The sequence below is a fragment of the Chenopodium quinoa genome, unplaced genomic scaffold, assembly GCF_001683475.1.
Source record: "Chenopodium quinoa cultivar QQ74 unplaced genomic scaffold, ASM168347v1, whole genome shotgun sequence".
Taxonomy (NCBI): domain Eukaryota; kingdom Viridiplantae; phylum Streptophyta; class Magnoliopsida; order Caryophyllales; family Amaranthaceae; genus Chenopodium; species Chenopodium quinoa.
In genome coordinates, this window is record NW_018743199.1 from 4,376,778 (window position 1) to 4,398,485 (window position 21,708).

The window sequence follows — 21,708 nt, forward strand, 5'->3', positions numbered from 1 at the left end:
CCATTACTCCCATATATATCACCATAACTTCTATTTTACGGTCCATGTATCGCGAATCTTTTGTTTTGATTCCATTTTTGTTCTGCTGGTATTCGTCTCGATTGTCAATAAGCTTAGGATCTTTAATTATTAATTGTAATTGGATAGTTTATTTTTTTTATTTTATATTTTATTCATGTTGTGTATGTGTAAGATGTCTCATATTACAAATTAAAATGAGACCAAAAAACAAACCGTTTTAATAAATTGGTCAGATTATGCAACTATTCTAACTTTTATATAGTGTTTGATAGATTTTGTGAATAACAACACGAGAACAAAATGAAATACGACCATTGTCGGCTCTATTTTAGCATGTTTATCATGCATGATATGACTCGAACAGTACAGAAAGCGCATGTTCAGTTCAACTCTTATGGAATATATGTTATGGTAAAACCAAGTGAAAGGCTCGAGATTGTGAAGTTGTTCTTGATCAAGAGATTTCCTGAAAGTGGTTGCAAAAAAAATAAAATAAAAAAAATGTCAGTTTCTGAATTGAGGAAATGTCTAGCAATAGCTAGGGATTCATTTGGCAGTGCTACAACTTGCCACTGTAGTCTGTCATTGTCAAGGACTAAAGATAATCCAGGGATGATGTTCATGCCATGGCTCGATTATGATGCAGACACTAACAGAAGGGGGTATAGGGTTTTTTAGTGGTTTGATGAAAGACATACTGACTGGTAGATAGATGTGATATTATGGTTGTTTGGAAGATAAAAAGATGTTAAGTGTTGATGTTGAGCCCCTCAAAGGTGAAGATGAATGTAGCAAAGGAGTATGCAAGGAAGATGTAGACAGAGTATTTGATGCTGAAAGAAAAATGGAAGGGTTTTTGTAGGGTTCAAGTGTGAAGTGTGGGTGTTAATTGCATTAGTAGCAGTGTGTGTTGGTGTTTTTTGATTAACAAAGTTGTCAATTAAGGAGTAGTTGTAATAATAATGCTACTTTATGTATTTAAGTTCTATGAATGAATAAGAAATTGTTTTATCTAATTTATCTCTTAATGTTTCTTCTTTAATTGATATGTCCATTTGTTTGGCTCTAGCTTTATTCTGCAATGCTTCTGTTGACATAGTTTGCTATTGTTGAGAGTTATGTTCAAACTGGGATTGTGACAGAGGGTACTCTTGCGAGAAACAATAAATGGTTTATTCCTCTTCAAAGTCTCTAAGCCGAGGAAAAACGTGAAGTTGCAACACGTCAAACATGGACGACACTGGGCGAAGTTCATCATGGTCGGCCAATGTACGTTTATTCTAAGTAATAAAAACCAACAGTGAGCATAAAACCAATTTCAAACTCAAACTACAACATCCCCTGTTTTTTACGCTACTTCAAACGAAGTTCTAATGTTTCATTTCAACAAGGAAGTAGAAATTTCAACAAATTTTAATAATCTAATCTCGAAAGCAAACTAACACCTTCTTTACTTATAACAAACAAAAGATTTAACATAAAAAAATCAACTGATCATCATAAAACCCTAAACCCTAACATTACCAGAAAAATTTCACACAATTTCGGGAAAAAAAACCATAGTAAAAGAGTAATGTACCTAACAAATTAATGGAAATCAAGTCGAAATCACACCTCGGACTGATGAATCGCCTTCCTTAAAGCTCCGAAAATGGCAGGGTTTCTTTTGGAACAAGGGAGAAGAAATGAAAGGGCGCCAACCTTTTTTGGTAGAAATGATTTTTTTATTGCTCACTTTAACGTACATCAGTCATTTTGTGCGCTCCCAAGTAGTTTAACCATTGTTTAACTTCACCAAGATTAATTTTCACTCAATTAACATAACTCTTCGTTCCTGCCTTTTTATTATTTGTCCAAGTGTCCCACTAAGGGCATGTTCATTTCAGCTTAATTTCAGTTTAGTTCAGTTCAGTTCAGTTCAGCTCCAATCATTCATTTTAGTTCAGCTCCTAATTTTCTTCTCTCATAAAATATTTATTTCAGCTCTATTCAGTTCAATTCAGTTCAACTCCAATCAGTTTAGTTTAGTTCAGCTCATTTTAGTAAATGTGAACAGATCCTAATTTCTTAATGTTTACCTCGTTAGTGTAGCGTACGCAAGAAGCTTCCCAATTAATTATTCCCATTGCCCTGTCATTGTTGCAGGTCCCTAATGTGTCAAAATATTCCGCCATGTTAACATGTTAGTCCCTTATATTTGGCACAATTAGCAAAATGACCACTCAAAGTGGTGATTGAGTCATTAAGGGACTAAATTAAGTCTAAAACCAAACAAGTCAAACGTGGAGACTAAAATCAAATTTCGACCAAATATTAGGGTTCATTCTTACCCTTAAGCCTTATTTCCTCCGTACGAAATATCAATTTTACGTTTGTCAAAAACTTTTTTTTGCTTCTCTCCAATTCCCTCGTTCCTAACAATTCAAAAAAAAAAAGAAAAGAAAAAAAAAATTCTCTCTACTCTTTTGGCTATGGAAATCTCCAGAACATCTACGCACGGTGGGAACTTATACAATCACAATCGTATGTTTCTCAAAATAGATTATTTTGATGTTTTTCTGTTTGTATAACTCAAATATCTAGATTCATTTAGATTTTTATTTTTATTTTTTTATGTTTTTGTTTTTAGTATTATTGCTATGGTTAAATAAGACCCAAAGTTCGGTTATTTCATCACGTAATTTGTTAATTTATAAAATAATTTAATATAATTTTTTATGTTATTTACACTCACTTAAAGAAAATGATAATGTAAATATTTAGGGGTGAATTTCCACCATTTTATTACCTAGGGAGGGTACGTAGGTAATAAATAGATGAGAATGAGAATAGGAACAACATTTTTACCATTAATAAAAAAAAAATGTTTTTTTTTTGGGTGAAGAAGAGGGGCAAGCCCAGCTATGCTAATTGCAAATAGCATATACTACACAAAGGCAGGGACTCCAGCAAACATGAAATATTCTCTTCTTAAGCACTAGCAACTCGTAAGGTAAGCGAATAAATGGGGATAATAATCACTTTAAATGATGAGTGCTAAGTGAAAGTGATTAGACTTCAGTAACAAAAATAGACCACCTCATTTTCATTCCCCCGTTTATATCGCCAATCAAACGAGCCAGAAAAGCTTGCCCATTGCAGATAAATACACAAAACTATATTCCTCAGCAATCAAAAACATTTCCCACATCGTAGGTAGTTTTATGTTATTTGAGAAGAGGGGAGGGCACATATCTCCACAAGGAATCACGGTAGCCGAAAAAGTTAAAAGTCAAGTAACTTTAAAACATATAATCCACAAGCAAGGCAGGAAAAAAAAGAAGCAGAACTTAACATAGCCTTAAGCAAGGTACAAAATGACACCACTCAAACAAAATCTTCCATCGTAAATCTCACTAGTCTGAAAATTAGGTCTTAATCCCTGGATCCTACTAGAGCTTGACAAAACAAGCTAACCTTTAAATCTCAAAAGGACCGAAAGGTCAATAACATAACATCTTCAAATGTACCCTATCGCGCAAAATAACAATTTAGACCAAGGTAGATCCTAAGCAGGTAAAGGATGAGAAGATAGGTATGGACTAAGGATTATAGAATAGTTTGGAGTATGTTCAACGGAGTTGGGAGAAAGAGCAAGAGAGACGACATAAAGCAACTGTTATCAGCTGCTTGGAACACACCACAGATAAGATAGTCTACCCCAAGTACTGGAGACAATTTCCCAATTGCAAAACCAAAAACAGAGGTCTAATCCTTCTAGATTCTAAATACGAACTTCAGGCTTTTGTCACAGGAATTTACAGTTGTCTACAATCCCACTTACCTTCATCATATTATTGACCCACAGGCCACAACCCTAATGTAGAACATATACACACTCTAAAGCTTGTATTGGATCTCTTATAGCTGTAGATAAACCTACCACTTTCATTACACTTCACAGTAAAGCTATATAATCTTAAAGTAACAGAACTTTTCTATTAATTCTAATAGACATCATGTCTAAAACAATTGCTGCACCCCTCTTTAAAAACATAAAAGAACATAAACCAACTTTCAGGTGACTAAACCAGCAAAATAAATAAGCCAAAATGTTAATAAATTTGCAAGAGCAACCTACAATTAAATAAGTATGACTGTCGAATAAATAGCACAAAGTCGAATTAATGGCAAAAAGAGTAAAGGTAAATGATGGCAGCAATGAGATAAATGCCGGAAGCATAGCACTGATTAAACTATCAATACCTTACCCAACTACAGGAATTATGATCTGGGTATTAAAGTGCAATGACAACTAAAGGGAAAACACTCAGCACTAAGTTTTGGGAAACAAATAGGAAGATGGAAAAATTATCAACTCAAACCCTATGAAAAGTTACAGCGGTAAACGTTTTCGAACAGTTGAATAACAGTGCAGAACAAACTAAGACAAATCAAGGCATACTGTGGCTACATAGGTTCAGTGGACTGGAAACATAGAAAGAGCTTGGTAAATTTGGTATCATGGACATGGCAAGTTTGATATTGTAGTTCTCCAAATAAATTGGTCTCCTGGACAAAAGCATCAAGGTTGGCCAAATGTTTGTCAAACGCTTTAGATCTGGTCTTCTGGTTTAAGCAGGAGGCTTCGTCAAAGGAGGCAGGAAGCTAGCTTCAGGGCTTCAAAGTTTCAGCTGTTTTAACGGGAATGGAAAGGAAGACATGGAAAACATGAGTATCACAACTCTATACAGGGATTCAGCCTAGGTTAAGCAAAGTTTTCCCTACTCTAGATTACCAGAGATTAGAGATACAAAGTATGATTTTGGATAACATAACCCAGGGAACCAGTTACCTGAAGATACCTCTTTGCTAATCTTAATAATATTGTCTTCTTCTGGAGCCTGGAGCCTGACCAGATAACCCTGAACTACTAAGGTATTATTGTAAACTTATTATTTATTGATTTATTATTTATGTATTCCCACTTACTATTTACACCAATGTCCATTACCTCTTTTTTATGTTATATGCCTATATTATACTTCATATTATTTATACTTCCTCCGTTCTTTATTACTTGACCCGTTTTGACTTTTACACTATTCACCACCTCTCCTTTGACCGTCTTTTGTGAATAATATATAAGAAAAAATATATTCATGTATGATTTTTTTGGATCCGTCTCAATAAGTATTATCATAATATATAACTTTTATAATTTTTACTTGTGGAGAATTTAAGTTATATATATATATATATATATATATATATCGCTAAGCATATAAAAACAAATCGATTTGCATGTAACTTTTTGTTGACGCAAGCTCAGGTAGCTCGAGAATAATAATAATAATGTGTCATTATAAAGTTACAACTTACAAGGGATGTGGGTGCTCTAAGCCCTATATGACTATGCATTCTTAAGCATGAACCATTGAAAATCACTGTGCAAGTCACTTTAACCACCCAGTCACACTCACAATTGTACTACCACCATTCATGAATCATATGATTGGGCCTGAGCTGCCCATGGCCCAAGTGAATGACACTTTGATTCTTGGGCCCCCATATTGACAATGCTCTCGAGAAACGTTGTATGGATCTTCAATTTGATGCGTTTAGCAACCCCGCTTTTTTTTTTCCTTCTAATGATTCGAGGTCAATAGGTCATTAGTTTAGTTTTTGTCTACTCTAATTTGATTTGATCTATCTATAAATTATACCTTTGGTCTTATTTTTATGTGTTGATCATAAATAAAATAAATTATCAAATAAAATATATTCAGATTCTTATTAATGTGTGTTTTTTAAACAAAACATTCATAATTTTATTTATTATGAATTAAAACTATTTTCTCCACATATATCTCCTTGTTTTGTCCGAAATTATTTGCCATATGCTTCGTGTCTATTCTCTTCAGTTTATTTTCAGTTCATTTCTTTTCAATTAAGCTCCAATCAGTTTAGTTCAGTTCATTTCCTAATTTCCTTCTCTCATAAACAATTTATTTCTATTCAGTTCAGCTCCAATTAGTTCAATTCAGTAAATTATAACAAACCCTTAGTATGAACTACTTATTAAATACACTATACATACTCCCCAAGTAGTCACACACTCACACTTAACTACTTGAGGTATCTCTACCAAGATAAACTTGGTGTAGTGGTAAGGATGTACATTTCTTGAGGTTGAGGTTTCAATCCCACTAGAGACACGTTGAGGGTGAGTATCTTAATACTTCCCCTTCACTTTTAAAGTGTCTGACCCGTAAATACTGGACAAAAAAAACCATGAGGGTTGATGTTCAAACAAAGTCATTCTCCTTATTATTTATATATTTTTTAAAATTATTATTATTTTTTATCTTAAGATTAAAGGAAAACAAAAAGACCAAAAGAAAAACAAACAAACAAAAAAGTGTCTCTTTATTAATGATTACATACAGTACAAACACTAATCCATTACAAAGGGTTGCCGCGTGTAAGGTTTTATCTGGCAACAAATGTGGGTTAGTGTCTGGAAAATGGCCACTCTCATACAGTCATACTTGTATTTTTTTTTCTTCCAAGAAGATCGAATGAATTGAGATTGACAAGAAAAAACAAAGTATCCAATTCTTTCCCACACACTACATAACTAGAGATGGTACGATATTCATTTTACTTTGCTTTGTCTCCAGGTAAAGTGATCTACGTTTGTTTTAATATCTTAATTTTCTTTATTAATTTGTTTTTTTGGAAACACATGAATGTATATGTTCACTGGGGCTTGTTTAGTATAACTGGGGTATTAAATTTGAAAGATTTTAATTTCAAATATCTTTTAAGAAATTATTATCATTTGTTAATAAATGAAAGTGAACATTGGAACTTAAAACCATACTAGATATAATATGAGCAATTAGACATTCACAAAGTACTGAAGTAGTCATATAAGCAAAGTTGTATTATTCAAAGCTACTATAGACTTTGTTAAAAAAAAAATAAAAAAAAATAAAAACTTTAGACATTTTTATACCTAACATTTAAGATAAAAACTTAAACTACAAGCATTACAAGTACGAATTACGTTTCATCCTCCAACCCCCCCCCCCTTTTTTCAATACTAAACTAATATACATTTGATGATAACTCTTTTATATTCCCCGTAATTTAAATTTTATATCGAGTATGTTTCAACATTCACTCTCCCTCTCCCTAAATTTTTAACTTATTTCTCATTGAAAAAAATTATAATGAAAAAACACATTGTATTCCACCTTTTTTTAATATTAACAACTCCTGTGTTATACAAGTCAAAAGACTAGTTTAGATGATATATAATTTGACTACCTAATTAAGATAGACGATTAGACAAGTAACATAAATAATACTGTGCTAAGAATCAATGGCGGATCCTCGTCAAAAAATTAGGTGGTGCAAGGTTTGATCCCCTAGCCTTTTGTTAAAAAATAACAATACTTAACCACTATGCCACAACTTTCTATATGCAACAAATAGACATCAAATTACTTATAATGAACAATTTAAAAATACTTTGATTGGTTAAATAAAGGTCCACCCCTAAATGTATTTCTTCTAGCATTTTATATGAAAAAAAAACTTTGATTGGTTAAAAAAGTTGCGCATACGGAGTAAAAAATTATCCGCTTTAGCAATTATGACCGTAGGAGCTCATACTACATTGAGTTATTGACACAGTCTAATATATTATGTACCATCAAAACCAACTAATGTTTTCAAAGCAGTGACTTGTGAAAACTAATCTCTTGGACAAGTAGACAACATACAACATACAACAAACAAACACCTTGTTTGGTATAAAAAGGGAAAGTTAAAGAATCAAGCAAAACAAAAAGAGGTGGCAATGGAGTAACTTCTCCAACAATAAAAACTACCTTTGCTAAAACTGGAATACACCCTCTAAATTAACTAACAACACAAACCCAAAAGCAGAATATTTCTTTTTTTTAATAATCAACATTTTTTTTTTAATCCTAAATTAATTCACATAATCACGTTCGTACATTCTCGCTTCTTCACACCTTCTTTTGGATTCTTCCCTTTTCTCTCTCCTAAATGCTCACCACCTGTTCGATAAAATGTCTCAATGAACAAACACATCATTAAAATTAAACCCCATCAAATTCTCAGCATATTTTACCAAACTGATCAAAACCCATTTATTTTCAGCTAAAAAATGGGTTTTGTTTTAGGAATTGTTCTTGGTGTTGCTTCTGGTATTGGATTGATCATGGCTATGGTGTATTATGAGAACATACGCGCCAAACGCCGCACCGATTTGGTCTCTTTCTCCCTCCTACCTATCTTAATGCAATCAAATTCAATTTATAATCTGTTTTTGTTGCCAAAGATCAAATTTTTGTTGTTGTTGTTTGATGGGTTTATGTTGTTGTGCATTAAAATTTTGATTATTGTTGCTTAAGGCTGCAACAGTGGCTGCTTTCTCTAGGATGACAGTGGAGGATGCTAGGAAGATATTCACACCTGAGCAATACCCACCATGGGTTATCTTTCCTCAAATGGAAAAGGTGGTTTAGATTGTTGCAATCTTCTTGTTTTGGAGAATTGAACATGCTTAAAATGGCAACAAATGAAATAATATTGGGTTCTGTTAAATTGCAGCTAAAATGGCTTAATACTCAGTTAGAGAAACTATGGCCTTATATTAATGAAGTAAGTTATTTCATCTTGCAATCATTGAAATTGGCCATAAAAGACTCATAACTATGTATTGTGATTGATTTGGAAATAATTGTGTGAGTTTTGGCTGTTTAATTAGGCAGCATCAGAGCTGATTAGGAGCACGGTGGAACCGATTCTTGAGCAATATAGACCTGTCATATTAGCCTCCATGACATTTAAGAAGCTGACTCTTGGAACTGTGGCCCCTCAGTTTACAGGTCAGTGTGCTGATTGTGAGTTTCTGAAACATCGGGTGCTGAATCGAAATTGGTATACAAAGTATTTTGTCTCTTGATGAAAGTTTTTGTGGCATAAATTGGAGAATGTAATTGATTTTTGTTTATATTGTACACGTTTATTTAGTGAGGTAGTTATATTTTCTATCACTTGATGTGGTGTTTATTGAGAAGCAGTTGATTTGACACTTTGGAAAATTTAGCAATTAGCTGAAATTGAACCATTTTCAACTTTATTCAAGGATATATGAGATTTGTTTCTTCTTTAAATGATCATTATATTACTTTCTCTAGTGTTCTACCCACCAGAGGTTATGTCAGCTATGAGAATGATGATTAGCAATTGCCTGTAAGCTCTTAAATGCTGGAAGCTCTTGATATCGGAAATATTAGAACAAGTCAACAGTGTTTTGACATTCAAGATATAATTCATGAACCATTATATGCTTCTTTGATTTATTATCATGTCCAATAAAGTAGATGCTGTTTAGCTTCTCTTGGCCCTAATTGTGGTCCTGATCATGATCAATGTTTTTCATGGTTGGGTGTTGAATGGTGATGTCTTGGCAGCACTCTTAATTAGAGTGCCTAAGCAGTATAATGCAAGCTCTGTTGCACAGTTGCCTATATTTTAGGCTATGTGTGAGCTCAGTTTAATGGTTGAACTTCAGATCCTTTTAGTGTCAATATTTTAGGTTGTTACTAGGTAATATGTAGGGGTGAGCAAGACCGGGTACCCGGTCATATTTGTAATACCCGGATCCGGAACCGGTTATAACCGGGTCCCAAGAATTGGAACTGGTCCCGGAACCGGTTAATACCGGATCCAAATTTTTTGGAACTGGTCCCGGACCCGGTAGGAACCGGTTCCAAAACCGGGTACCCGGTATTATTCAACGTAGTAAAATACTGTTTTTTTCTTTATAATTGTTATATAATATATTATTATATATAATGGAATTTTGCAGGCTAGTTATATTAACATAATAATATCCCTAAATTAGTTTTGGAGGCTAGCAAAATACAAATATTTCAAAATACAAATATTACAAACTAATAAGCCAAAAAGTACCAATTCAACAACCTAAAATATCAGTACAACAAACTTCAACAATGCTGCAAAGTCCAAACATCCAAACATAACCAAAACAACTACTTAAATAAAAGTTCAGAAAAAAAAAGGGAAGAAAAGGAAGGGCAGCAACAGGCAGCACTGCAGCAGCTGAGCACACCATCAGCAGGCAGCAGCTGAGCACACCATCAGCCAGCAACAAGACCAGCAGCAAGTCAGCAACCATCTAAGCAACGGAGAAAGACAGCATACAGCAGACAACAAAGCAAAGAGGCAGCAGCCAACAAGGAAGCACAAATTCCCTATAAACAAAAGCCAAAATGTCCTTAGAATATTTGTCATTTGATATCTTTTCATACAATATAATTAAGAATACAATTATACAAACCTTTGTCACATCAATTATTTCCAACAAATTCATTAACTTGTGTGATGCCAGTGTCACTACCATCCAATTCTAAAAAAAACAGTAAACAATATAAGTAATAAACTTAGAGAAATAAAATAGATAAATATACAAAATAATAGAAGTATTAGTGTATTACCTTCTTCATATTTTTGAACATCCTCAAGGAAGCGCTCAATATCAATGCATACATTTGACGCCCTTAACCAATCTTGAGTACAAACTAAAGCTTCCACCATATTTGGCCCCAAACTACTACGAAATTGATCAAGTATGCGACCCGATGTACTAAATGCGGATTCACTAGAAACCGTAGAAATTGGTATAGCCAAAATGTCCTTAGCCAATGTTGACAATACTTTGTATTTGTCACTTTTTTCTTTCCACCAACCCAAAATATCAAACATTTCCCCTTCAACCCTTCTCTCCCGAGCTTCTTCAAGATAATAATCCAATTCACTTTTTTCAACAATAAAATCACTTTCTTCCTCATCAAAATCATCATAAAACTTTTTCATTTGCTCACTATTTGAAGAGCTCAAGTTTTCAGAACCATTATCCACATTGGCAACATTAATATTACGATTATTCTTGGAAGAGGAAGAAGCAATAATAGCATCATAATGGTTAAATAACTTCTGAACATTGTCATACAAATTGTCACAAATAACATCGACTTTGGCAAAGTCGTTAGGATAAAGTTTTTTAAAAGAATACTTCAAAAACCTAAGCTTATATCGAGGATCTAAAACAACCGCAACTAACATCATGATATTAGTTTTACCGAGATCCCCATAATACTTATCAAACTTTTCCCTCATTTGTCTACCCATAATACGAATATCCATATTTGTAGAGTTTTCCCATTCTATCAAACAACTTAACACCTCCAAAACCTCGTGAAAATACAAGTTTGTAGTAACATATAAACTACCCGACATTTTCTTTGTAGACTCATAAAATAATTTCAAACACAAAGACAACACTTTAGCATTTACCCAATCTTCTTGTGTAGGTACTCCATCCTTGAGTTCCCTACTAAAATCAGGATCATCTTCCGCAAACCTATTAAAAGCTTTTTCAAATTTCAATGCGGTTTCAAGCATGAGAAAGGTAGAATTCCATCTAGTTGCCACATCAAGACAAACTGAACCTTTACAAGAAACTTTAACCAACATAGAAGAGTGTGCAAACAATTTAGCTCTAGAAGGTGAACTCCTCACATATCTAACAGCAGCACGAATTCGAGCAATCGAAGACTTCACACTAGATAAACCATCTTTCACAATCAAATTTAGAACATGACAAGCACATCTCATATGAAAAAATGAACCCTCCAAAACAAGTTTATCATGAAAATGTGTTTTCAAATATCCAACCGCCACATCATTTGAACTAGCATTATCAACAGTTAAAGAAAACAATCGATCCTCAATCTCCCATTTAAGAATACATGCCTCCACAACTTTTCCAATTTCCTTACCTTTATGACTATCCATTAATTGAAAATTTAAAATTCTTTTATGCAACTTCCAATCATCATCAATAAAATGAGCAGTCAAACAAAGATAATTAAAATTTTGAATGGAGGTCCAACAATCAGTTGTTAGTGACACTCTCGATTTCAAACACCCAATTAATTTCTTTAATTTTCCACTTTCACAAACAAATATATTCTTCACATCTCTTGCAACTGTAAAACGTGAAGGTATATGAAATTGAGGTACAGCAACACTACAAAAATACCTAAAACCTTCACGCTCAACAATAGAAAATGGTTGTTCATCAACAATAACCATTCTTGCCAAACCAAGTCTACAAGCAGTTTCATCAAATTTCCAATTAGAGACTATAGTAGCATCAGATTCAGGAGACTTGTAAACAGAAATGAGTTTTTGCTTTTTGTCTACATTTGGAGGGTATTTTGAACATGCACCAAGGTGTTTCTTTAATGAAGAAGTTCCATTATTAGTATTACCTGTTAGCATTTTCTCACAATATTTGCATTTGACTTGAACAATTTTTTTGGTTACTGGATCTCTAAAATCCCAAAAATGGTTCCAGTATTCAGACTTCCTCTTGTCACCAACCTTGGTTGATTTGGTTGTTGCATTCTCGTTTCCAACCTCACTTTCATCATCCATAGGGACTGACGAATTGTCGGTATTGCTCATAGTTCTGAAATAGGAACAAATTAAACTTTAATAAGACATAAACATTACACAAAGTGAGAGTGATTATATGCATTACACAAATACATACAACAGTCAGAACTGATATTGTCTCACTCACATAAACACAAAGAAAGAAAGGAGAGACAATATGCACAGATCCTAGTACATCATCTTCATGAAGAATACAAAAAGGAATTGGAACTTAATAAAGAAAAAATGGTAATTAATCTTATGAAAAGAAGGTTCCTTTAGTTGTTGAAACACTTTCTCCTCTATAAAAACCTTTTAAACAAGCAGAATTCTACATAGAAATCCAACTGTAGTTCCTGCACATGCATCACCATCTACATCTTTCTCCACAACTACAAATTTCAGAAAAGACCAGCTCAATAAAACAAGAAATAGCTTAAACCCATAAACTAAATCAATTCATGAAACTTGACACCAACACAACAGCAATGCAAAGAAGCAGAACAACATCAATACATTAAACCTTGAGACTAAACAGATCAAGACACTTGACACAATGACAACATCACAACATATCAAAGTAAAACCTAGAAACTGAAAGATCAGTAATTCAATAGATTACGCAATAAAAATGCCTAAAAAATAGCAAAATAAACAGAATAAAAACCATTAAACTTGCGAAATCTGAGAATAAACGATTAAACCCATTAAAGTATTAAACCCCACGATTCTTCTTCGATAATATGATTTTTATAAAAAAAAAACATAAGTTAAAACGAAAGGGAAGAAGCACAATCAACACAATCGAGTTTATATTCACCCAAAATACTAGAGAATTCAAGGGAAGGAACAAATCTGAATGTTTAACTAATTTGTACTTGTAATTTGTAATTTTATCATGATTCAAACTCATCTTTAATAGTAATTTTCATAATTAACACTATTCATGATTAAAACCCTAAAAATTAGCTTTCGTTTTTCAGATCTAAACCGAATAAATACATAATCGCAAATTCGCAATTGATAATTTGATATGCAAAGTTTAAAAATTACCTTTGGAGGAATTAAGAAGTGAACGCTCGACGGTGAACGGTGGTCGACACTCGACAGTCAAGAGGAGAGCGAGAGTGTGAGAGTGGTGAGTACCACTGTAGCAGAGAAGCAGAGTAGGGTGAGAAAGTGAGAGGATAGAATAGGGTTTTTTTTTTTTTTGCTTTATATACTTAGGGTAAAATCTGGAATATTGGGCCATAATTGTTGGGTTTTTTAAAAAAACAAAAAAAATTTTTATAACTAAATCAGTACCGGTTCCGGGTACCCGGATTGTCTGGATCCGGGACCGGGTACCCGGAACTGGAATTGGTTTAAACCGGGTACCCAGTGGGTACCGGGTCCGAAATTTTAGGACCCGGTCCCGGAACCGGTTACAACCGGGTCCGACATTTTGGACCCGGTCCCGGAACCGGTGGGACCAGTTCCGGGTCCGGACCCGGCGGATCCTAACCGGTTCCGGGTCCGGTACCGGGTACCCTGGGTCTTTGCTCACCCCTAGTAATATGACATGTTACTACTCTTATAGTTAAGTATTTAATGCTGATTTTTTTTTTTTTTTTTTTTCTCAATGCGTGATGAATTGGGTTTTCAGGAATTTGCATTCTTGATAGTGAACCTGGGGAGATAGTCATGGAAATAGAGATGCAGTGGGATGGTAATCCAAACATTGTGCTTGATGTGAAAACTCATGTTGGTATTGCACTACCTATACAGGTACATTTGTAACCTTTTCAGTTCTTTGCTGTAGGAGTAGCCTTTACGATGATAATATGATGCGTTATATACTGAAGTACACTATATAATTGTACGAGCACAAGTTTTTTATACACCGAAATGCTCATGTATGAGCTTACATCCTCAATTGTCTCTCCTTCAAAACCCCAAATTTATATCAAAGAAGAGTTAGGAACATAGGATAGCACGATTTAGAAAGTTTTGATCCAGTCATTGTGACCTTATTTTCACAGGTTAATTACTGTTTATTGAAATCTTCTGCATATCTTTTTTTCTAAATAATTCATATCTTCATAGTTTGGATTCTTTATTGTTTCGAATGGTTTCTCACTTGCTCATTGATGTTTTTATTCTTGATGTGCTTATTTAGATTAAAAATATAGGTTTTACTGGGCTCTTCAGGATAATTTTCAAGCCTCTCGTGAACGAGTTTCCTTGTTTTGGCGCTGTATCTTATTCACTAAGAGAAAAGGTAGGGGTTTTTGTTTTGGATATCTATATATATTATCTCTATTATTTTGTCTTTTCTGCGAGGACCTTTATCCTTATATGCCTTCCATTATAAATGGGAGATGATATATTGGCATCTATATCAGAAAATTTACAAATGAGAAATGGATATTAACATTTCAAAAAAGTTGACTCAAAGTTGAGCATTTTATTAGGTTCGTTGATTTTCTGTCAATTGACCCATCTGTTTGATTCAACACAGAAAGACTTGGATTTTAAACTTAAAGTTATTGGTGGTGACATGTCCATGGTTCCAGGACTTTCTGATTCCATTGATGTAAGAAATTATTTTTTCTGTAAATTATGCTTCTTGTTGGTTTGTTGCTGATCTGTTGAATAGATCCTGCTATCTTTTGAAAATTGTGTAGCATCAATGTTCTTTGTTATGGTTTTTGCTCAACTGAATCTCTTAGTCATGCATTATTATGGTTTTTGGCGTGTTTAAAGTGTATTTATGGGAAGCCTATTCTTTTGGTAGAGCAAAATTAAGAGAAAATCGCTGTCAATTCATCAGCAATTTTATTGAACTGTGAGGTAGTGTGGGGTACATACGGCTTGGGGTTTAGGGTTACAGTTTCTTGGAATCCTGTCTTCATAAATTGTGTAATGCACTACCTGCATTATAACTTAATACAATAGAGGAGCATTGAGAGAAAGAGAGTTTTTTTGCCCTACATGTTTCCTGTTTAGTACTCTGTAATATTAGTACCAATAGCAAAGTACAGTTGTTACCCTTTTGTATGTCACTTCTTTAACTACCCTTTTTTGTGTGTTCGAGTCAAGCTACATTAGCTACGGTTTTGTTTACCACTTATTTAACTTGCCATCAGTAGTCTTTTTTATAAAATGATAGCTATATTTCACACAGATGTTTTCCATAGGGCCACTAGGGGTCCTTGGGAATCATATTTTCTATTTTATGGGTATAAGCTTTTGTATAGGACAGCCTTCCCAGATCATTCCAATTACAAGGGCTACGCTTGCGTGTTATTCTTGCTATTTCCATTGTCGTGTTTAGATCCTATCCTGTCACCATAATCCTGACTTTACCATTTCATTATCCCATGCCTCCCGCGAGGATCAGACAGTCAAGCACTCAAGCCTAGAAGCACAAGCAGCACTGTGAAAATGGCTTAAGATTTTTAGTATTAGGCATGAACAGTTAAACTATTTCATAGCTTTTTTAAAAATAAAAAAATACTTCTCATTTTCCTTTTTTTTTTTTTGTGGGACAATGATATTGGCTTAGAGTTGTTTTCATTAGAGCTTGACTACAATCACATATTCACATAGCATGCATGTACCTTTAACTATGTCTAGAAATTTCAGTAAGATATTCTGTTCAATCCTTGTGATTAGAAGGTAAAAAAAATAAACAAAAAAAATATATAAAAACTCATTAGGCTGATCATAATTCTTTCTTTGTTGAAAACATTTTTAAACTCATTGTTTTTCTGTTCCCTAAAAGTTTCTTAATTTGATTGTTTTACATTATTGTATAGGATGTATCATGTATGTAAAGCCTTACACATTTACTTCTAAGCTACTGAGCCGTACAACCTGAAAATCTGGCTATAAATTTGCAGGAAATGATAAGAGATGCTATAGAAGACTCTATAACGTGGCCAGTTCGTAAGATAATACCAATTATACCTGGAGATTACAGGCAAGTGCTGTTTGCTCTTAATGTTCTCTTTTGAAGGCTTCATCCTCATTTCCTTTTTCTTAAAAATAAATAGGTTAAAGAATAGAGCTTATGTCCGTAAAATTGTTCAAATGAACCCATCAATCGTTTATCTAGTGTCAATAGTAAAGTTCAAGAGACCTTAACTAAGGCGCTGCATATAAAATTGGCTATGGACAGCCAAAAAATGTAACCATATTGAGATGATGACCGATTGAAAAAAAAAAGGCTTTGGAATGTTTATTTTTTTCAAACATAAATTGAATCTTTGGAGGGGAATTTGCTTTATTGAAAGCTGAGTTTGATGATAGTTTTGTGTGTGAACTTTTTCTCGTGCAGTGACTTGGAATTGAAGCCTCATGGAATATTAGAGGTGAAACTGGTGCAAGCTAAAGATCTGTCAAATAAAGATCTCATTGGGAAGTCTGATCCTTTTGCTTCCTTATTCATACGCCCATTACGTAACAGAACCAAAAAAAGTAAAACTATTGTAAGTTTGTGTTCTATTCTCTACTCTAGTTTCAAATGTTTTATTTTATCTTCGATGACTTTGTAGCATTTCTTCAGAGCAATCAACTAAATCCAATATGGAATGAGAGTTTTGACTTCGTAGTTGAGGATCCAGCCACGCAACATTTGACTGTTAGAGTCTATGATGATGAAGGTCTTCAGCCTCCTCAACTTATTGGCTGTGCACAAATACCAATTAATGTGCTTGAGCCTGGTAAAGTGAAAATTGAATGGTTGAATCTTGTCAAGGACCTGAAGGTTCAGAGGGATAAAAAAAATAGAGGTCAGGTAAGGAACCTGTCTCACAAATCTTTACTGATTTCCTTTCTATTAGGTTTTTGTATATGAACAACGTAAAAAGTCAGAAAACTAATGGAAATGAAATTAAATTGTTTCCTGTAAGTAGGAGGTGAAAACAGAAGAGAGTGTTTGCTAAATTTTTTCAATGTTGTATCAAATTGCTTCTCCACATTTTTTGACATTGTGTTCAGCAACCCAATAGCTTGTGAACTTATTTATTTATTTTTAAATTATTGGTTTATCCTGCTCATATATTATCTATTATTTTCGGAGGTGCAAGTCAGTGAAATTTAGTTTCATTTTCTTATCTGATACTTAGATTTTTTTTTTTTTTTAAATAAGGTAGCAGGATATAAAAGTATAATGAATGAGAATGATTGAACTACTTAAGAGTAGAGATATTGAAATCATCTGTTAGAAGTATATTGGTGATAGTATACAAGATTTGAAATACAAATGTTTCCTATTTTTGGTTCAATCCTCTCAATTCTTAGTTTCTTGCCTTCTTTTATAAACCTCGTGGTGAGGCTTTAGAGAAGCTTGAGAAAGAGGAGACTTAATTTTCACTTGGCTTCTTTCGGAATGCAGGTGCATCTGGAGCTCTTATATTGTCCATTTGGCACTGAAAATCAGATTCTAAATCCTTTTTCCTCTATTGTGCCGCTGACGGATGTGGAAAGAGTCTTGAAAGACACAACTGAGGATGATGTCAGTGATATCGAAAGAAAAACCAGTGAAAAGAAGCATGAGGTCATCCTTCGAGGGGTGCTTTCTGTAACAGTAGTATCTGCAGAAAATTTGCCCGTTATGGATCTGACTGGAAAGTCTGATCCTTATGTGACTGTGTCACTGAAGAAGGCAGGAACAAAAATGAAAACTAGAGTATGTATTCATTATTGATCAGTGTTTGCATTATTGTGCCTTACTGCCTTAATTTATGGCTTGCAGTTGGACTTTTCTTCAGAAATTGCTGCATGCTTAACCAATTTCTCTATTCAATTGCAGGTTCTAAATGAAACTCTAAATCCTGTTTGGAACCAAACCTTTGACTTTGTTGTGGAGGATGCTTTGCACGAACTACTTATTTTTGAGGTGTATGATCATGACACAATCGGAAAGGTAAGTTCATTAGCCTGAAATTTACCGTTTCTTCTACTAGTCCACAAGTAGTTTATTACATTTATCATCAGGACATCAATGCAATGCTCTGTTGCCCAGTTGCTATCAAGTCTCAAGTACCTTATTCACACTGTTTCCAAATTACAGAGTATTTATTATTTATGGTTTTTTTAAAAAAAATTTTACTTACACATATCCTTTGTATAATTACAAGAGTTTTTTTCAGCATTACCACACAGTTGCAAAGAGGATATTTCTAGTTTGCATCGGTTAAAGACTTAAAGTGTGTATACTTCTTCTGTATTGTACGGCAACAAAAAACTTATTTCATGTATCCAATGTTGATGGCAAATTGTTGTTTCATATGATGTTAAATAGTCAGATCGCTCTCTGGAAAATTCAAATAATTTATCTCTATCTAATATTGCAGAATTATATGGGAAGATGCATCATGACACTTACTAGAGTACTGCTGGAAGGGGATCTCTACGACATCTTTGATCTAGACGGAACAACATCCGGAAGGCTAGCCTTGCATCTGAAGTGGACTCCTCAGCCAATAATGAGGGATGTTTAAGTAGGAAAAGCACGACGCTGTGAAAGGAGTGCTCGAAAGGTACACAAATATCAAAACGTTTCCTCGACTTTCCTCCCTCATTTGAGCATATGACTCTTAACAAAAAGTGCAAGCTCAGTTCAACTTCCGTGGAATATATGTTATGGTGAGACCAAGTGATTAAATTTCTGCATGACTCAGGTCATTCTTTGTGGTAAATGATATTTACTGGTATAGATGTAATGACCAGAGATATCAAAAGTTCAAACCCAAACACAGTAGATTATGTACATAGAATTTTATGGAGTTTTTGTTCAATTATTCTTCTGCTAAGGTGATCTGATTTCCACGTCATGTATAAAATTCGATCATATGAAAAATTCGATCATATGAATATAAAGCATTAGTCATACAATGTGCTTTTTCATGCATTAATAAAAAAAATACCCTTCCCCCACCACCCCGCCGGCGCCAAATTCAGCCCCCTTTTGTTGGCCCTCCCACCACCCTTGTCATCACCCCTCCCACTTTCCCCCGAATCACCATCCCCTTCCCAATCCCCCTCATCTCTTTTGACTTTCACGATCTCTAATACAAATCTTTGACTATGTATATATTTAATATAATTTGAATTAAAATAATTTTAAAATTTTGAAATTTTGACAAATCTAACAACATCCAATATACTACGATTTTGATCTATATAATAATTTTTTGGGCAAATTTTAGAAAGGATTTAAAATTGCTAAGAATTAATAAACACATAACTTTAAAACAATATTATTATTGAGTGTTTGATGATTTACATTGGAAGACGGCATTCATATTTATACTAAAATAAGTCTAACATTGGAAATCGTTGAAGCCTTGAAGGATCTTTATACTTGGCCTATAATAAAATAAGAAAACATGTTAAATCTAAAACTTGGGCATAAATCATATAGGAGAAGAATACTGAGAAATTATATCAGTTTTTATTATACCAGTGCTTTTATGATAAAATGGTTGAATTTTTTCGGTCGCCATGTCAAACATACCCATATCGTGGCCACGGACTTCTGTTTCGAACGACATTTTCCAATGATAAGTTTCATCATCAATGAAGTAGATAGTATTTTGGTGGCAATTAGGAGCCTTTGATATATGAAGAGCAATGACAATATTATCACCAAGAAATAACAAATGTTCACCCAGATCCGTAACCTGCTTCCATGAATTAGTTGTGTTACCAACATATTTATAAACTTGGAAATCATAGGTACGATAGCAATCTCCGTTGGACCAACGCTTGGTAATCCTAGTACGTAGACCCCGCTCATCATATTTTAGACCACTCTTCCTATGGCGTAAGACAACAAGCAAATCGCCATCCAATTCCACAATGTACACACTTCCAACTGCTTCGAATTGCAAAACATCGAGGAAAAATAAGGACGTAAAAGTGTTTGGCTTAATGGGATGTTTACCAATATCACAATATGCAAGTGATCCATCCATATACGTGATGACTATTTTCCCATCCCAATCCATGACATCCATAACCTGGCGCTTTTTGCTACATTCTGTTAGTATCGGAGTCCATTCCCGGTCTTCGGGGCGAGCCAACGCTAGATTGTGAAACGGCTTATGTATCACCATCACAAATAAGTCATCATCAATGTTGAGTACCACAGCCTTTTCCACCAAAATTTCTTTGAAGCAGACGATAAGATTTTAACTTACTATGACCTTCATATGTTGGGTAAAATGGCAAGGTGTGTAGGGATGGGAGGCTCAACTTAGCTTTAGTAATAGGATTAAACAACATAAATTCACGGTATACGCCAAGCGTAGCGATCCAGCCATATTTAGAACCCCAAAGAGTTGCGGGAGCTTCAAACCGTAGCATTTATTATTTGCCAAGTGGATGTCCTTGATGATCTAGAACGTGAGCAACTTCCCTTAATCAAGACAGACGATACACAAGGTTTTCCTTTCGTCTTCGCTTTCACTAGGCTCGGCTAACAACAACCAAGGTGTGGTTAATTTATTTTCAACCCACTCCGCTTTCACCATCGACGAAACATGTTTCCATGAATGACATACCGCAGAAAAACTAGCAAAGTTATCGCATGAATCCAATTTCAGGGCTATTTCACCGAGAATATCACAGGGCAATGTTGACCATTCAGCCATCTCAGATTACAAACTCAACAAGCATGTACAACGTTATGTATTAGATTTTACCCTTATTTAATATATATGCAAAACAGGGACTTCTACATGGACTAGGATAAGGAAACCCTTTTTAATGATGCATTTTATACACAAGATAAGAAAAGAATCTTTGATATATTTTTTTAACCTCATTCAAATTAAAAGTAGAAAAAAATATTAGTGTTTCTTCACAAAAAATAATGTATCTTTTTGTAAAAATCAACTGCATATTAGGGATTTTTTTTAACAAAAGATGCATTATTTTAACAAAATGTGTTGATATTTTAACAAAATATGTTGACGTTGAGGCTAAATAATACTAGTAGGATATAACTTTCCTAAAATATTTTTTTAAAATTAATGGTAGTTTTTTTTTGGTAATTTTATTTAACTATTGATTTAATTTAATGGTGGTTTTTTTCTTTTGGGTAGTTTATTTTAAAGGGGTAAAGGAGTATTTTGCAAAAGTAAAATTTAT

General features: G+C 33.9%; 2 protein-coding genes and 2 long non-coding RNA genes across 5 annotated transcripts; 1 reads left to right on the forward strand and 3 right to left on the reverse strand.

Annotated features, from left to right (window-relative positions):
* Window positions 1-4,123: 4,123 nt before the first annotated feature.
* LOC110733613 lies at window positions 4,124-4,959 on the reverse strand. The gene is made up of 2 exons (XR_002513657.1): window positions 4,856-4,959; window positions 4,124-4,694 (listed from the first exon to the last, which is right to left on the reverse strand). It is a non-coding gene; the product is annotated as an uncharacterized LOC110733613 (long non-coding RNA).
* A 2,882-nt stretch (window positions 4,960-7,841) lies between these two features.
* On the forward strand, window positions 7,842-19,510 carry LOC110733614 (synaptotagmin-5-like). Of its 2 annotated transcripts, XM_021913679.1 has the most exons (13): window positions 7,843-8,308; window positions 8,451-8,555; window positions 8,650-8,700; window positions 8,807-8,927; window positions 14,213-14,334; window positions 14,726-14,827; window positions 15,068-15,142; window positions 16,452-16,531; window positions 16,889-17,039; window positions 17,117-17,347; window positions 17,948-18,241; window positions 18,365-18,478; window positions 18,909-19,510. In XM_021913679.1, the coding sequence occupies exons 1-13, from the start codon at window positions 8,204-8,206 to the stop codon at window positions 19,053-19,055; spliced, it is 1,698 nt and encodes a 565-aa protein (XP_021769371.1). In that variant the 5' UTR covers window positions 7,843-8,203; the 3' UTR covers window positions 19,056-19,510. The 2 variants fall into 2 exon arrangements, with proteins under 2 accessions (XP_021769372.1, XP_021769371.1); XM_021913680.1 differs by lacking the exon at window positions 15,068-15,142 and having other exon boundaries at window positions 7,842-8,308.
* On the reverse strand, window positions 9,924-14,118 carry LOC110733615. The gene is made up of 2 exons (XR_002513658.1): window positions 12,402-14,118; window positions 9,924-10,319 (listed from the first exon to the last, which is right to left on the reverse strand). It is a non-coding gene; the product is annotated as an uncharacterized LOC110733615 (long non-coding RNA).
* A 460-nt stretch (window positions 19,511-19,970) lies between the features above and the next one.
* LOC110733729 lies at window positions 19,971-21,209 on the reverse strand. Its single transcript, XM_021913815.1, has 2 exons — window positions 21,120-21,209; window positions 19,971-20,708 (listed from the first exon to the last, which is right to left on the reverse strand). Exons 1-2 carry the CDS (start codon window positions 21,207-21,209, stop codon window positions 19,971-19,973), a joined length of 828 nt encoding a protein of 275 aa, XP_021769507.1.
* Between the last annotated feature and the right edge of the window lie 499 nt (window positions 21,210-21,708).